General features: G+C 22.8%; 1 protein-coding gene across 1 annotated transcript; it reads right to left on the bottom strand.

The window, feature by feature from the left end:
* Positions 1–1,448: 1,448 nt before the first annotated feature.
* On the bottom strand, positions 1,449–1,910 carry EHI_059540 (Brix domain-containing protein 1, putative; the record flags this gene model as incomplete). Its single annotated transcript, XM_001914495.1, has 1 exon — positions 1,449–1,910. One exon carries the CDS (start codon positions 1,908–1,910, stop codon positions 1,449–1,451), a length of 462 nt encoding a protein of 153 aa, XP_001914530.1.
* Positions 1,911–1,947: the final 37 nt, after the last annotated feature.

The following is a 1,947-nucleotide window of genomic DNA, read 5'->3' as shown; positions in this document are numbered from 1 at the left end:
TCATGACAAAAGTCTTTTCCACATTCAATTAATGGACAATGATTAAGTGCATCAAGAATAGCTTTTTTCCATTGAGCTGTTTGAACTATACTTATTAATCTCTTTCTTTTCATTTCAGTTTCTTTTCTCTTATTATTTTTTGTATCTGAAATGATAATTATTAACAAGAGATTTATTTAAAAACTATCTGTTATTAAATTTAACAAACATATCTTTAACTTCACTAACATAACCCAATGACTTTGAATAAATTCATTAATGTCTGTCTTTATTGAATAACATTCCATTTCAGGATGAAGCATTTTAAGTGAACGTAATATCAACACACACAACTTAGTTGTTTTGATTTTTGGATTAGTTATTTCAAACATTTTACTCTTTTGACATAAATAACAATAACATGGCTGTTGTGTTGTCTTCTTTTGCATTAAGAAATAAATTCTAAGTTATTTTAAACTTCCCAATTCTGTGTTTCATGTTTCGAACTTTTTTCCATTTAGGATGTTCAGGACGTTCATCTTCTTTTTAGTTTTGTCTTAATTAAATTCTGTTATCAATAACATATTTCTTTGTTGTTATTCTAAAACTATATTTAAACCATTTTTAAATTATTCATTATAGTTATTAAATAATAATAAAATAACATCATTATGAATATTCCTTTTTCTATAAATTGTCTTTGGAGAATATTCAAATTTCAAAATCTGTTTTTCTTATAAATTAATACTTCAATTTTATTTTTGCTTTTAATTAATTATTCTTTTTCTCTATTGCGGGAAAGAAAAAATGTTTAATTAATGAAATGGATATTATAGTATTCAAATTTGTATTAGTCTACTCTTGAAATACAATATTTATTAAAACGTCTTTTTGTTATGAATAAAAAATAAATTAAAAAAGTTTTTTTTATAAATAAATTTTGATTAAATTTATTGAAAATAAGAAAATCTTTTTAAGTAAATAACATGAAATAAAATATGATAAGATCAATTACATATGTTTTAGAGTAATACACATCTAAATTTTGATAGTTTATAGTACTATAACATATATTTTATTGAAACTATTATATTAACGTGTTTAGAATATTCCCTTACTAAAAAGATAAAAAAGGTAAATAAAGAACAAAATAAATAAAAATGATATTATTTTTATCTAACCAGACAAGAAATAGTTATAGAATATTATGAATATTTATTAGTATTTAAAAATGGTTTTCATAATAAAATTATTTGTTTATAGAGACGATTGTATGGAGTTTTTTTTAGATATTTTCAGACTTCCTTTACATATATTAAAGAGTAATTTAACAATCCTAAAAGAATAAATAATCAGTGTTTTGGATAAAAATATCTAATATCAAATAATCTAAAAACAATTTCTAATGAAAATATAAAGTAAAAAATAATTTTTTGGATAAATAACAAAGAAATATAATCATCAATCAATTATTTCTTACTCAATTTTTTTTCTTTCTTTGACTCTCTCAAAGCTTTAGGTAATTTAATTTTCTTATTTAATTGTTCTAAATCCTCACCAATAGCATGTACTCTTCCAATAGTTTGTCCAAACATATCTTTTGAAACATTCTTCTTTTTCTTTGGTGCAACAAGTTCTTGTGGAACTTTCATTGCTTCTTCTCTCATATCTTCAGCTCCAAATTTGTTTCTACCAGGTACCATGACAATACGAGGTCCAACTTCATGGCTTTCAATAGAAGTTGATGTAGCTTTAATATAATAAACAGTCATATAAATTTTTCCTTCCACAACAGTAAAAACCATCATTGCAGTTAATTCATCGACAACTAACTTCTCATTAACATCATTGTGATAAAAATCAATTATCATATTCTTAAACATTTTAAATTCTTCATTTGGTTCAAATTCTGATCCATTAAAACTATACATTAATCGTGTAGCTGAAGGAGGTTTTACTCCTTCAAAT

The sequence above is a fragment of the Entamoeba histolytica genome, genomic scaffold (assembly GCF_000208925.1).
Source record: "Entamoeba histolytica HM-1:IMSS scf_1104750517155 genomic scaffold, whole genome shotgun sequence".
Classification (NCBI taxonomy): Eukaryota; Evosea; order Mastigamoebida; family Endamoebidae; genus Entamoeba; species Entamoeba histolytica.
This window is presented reverse-complemented; position numbering and strand designations above follow the sequence as displayed.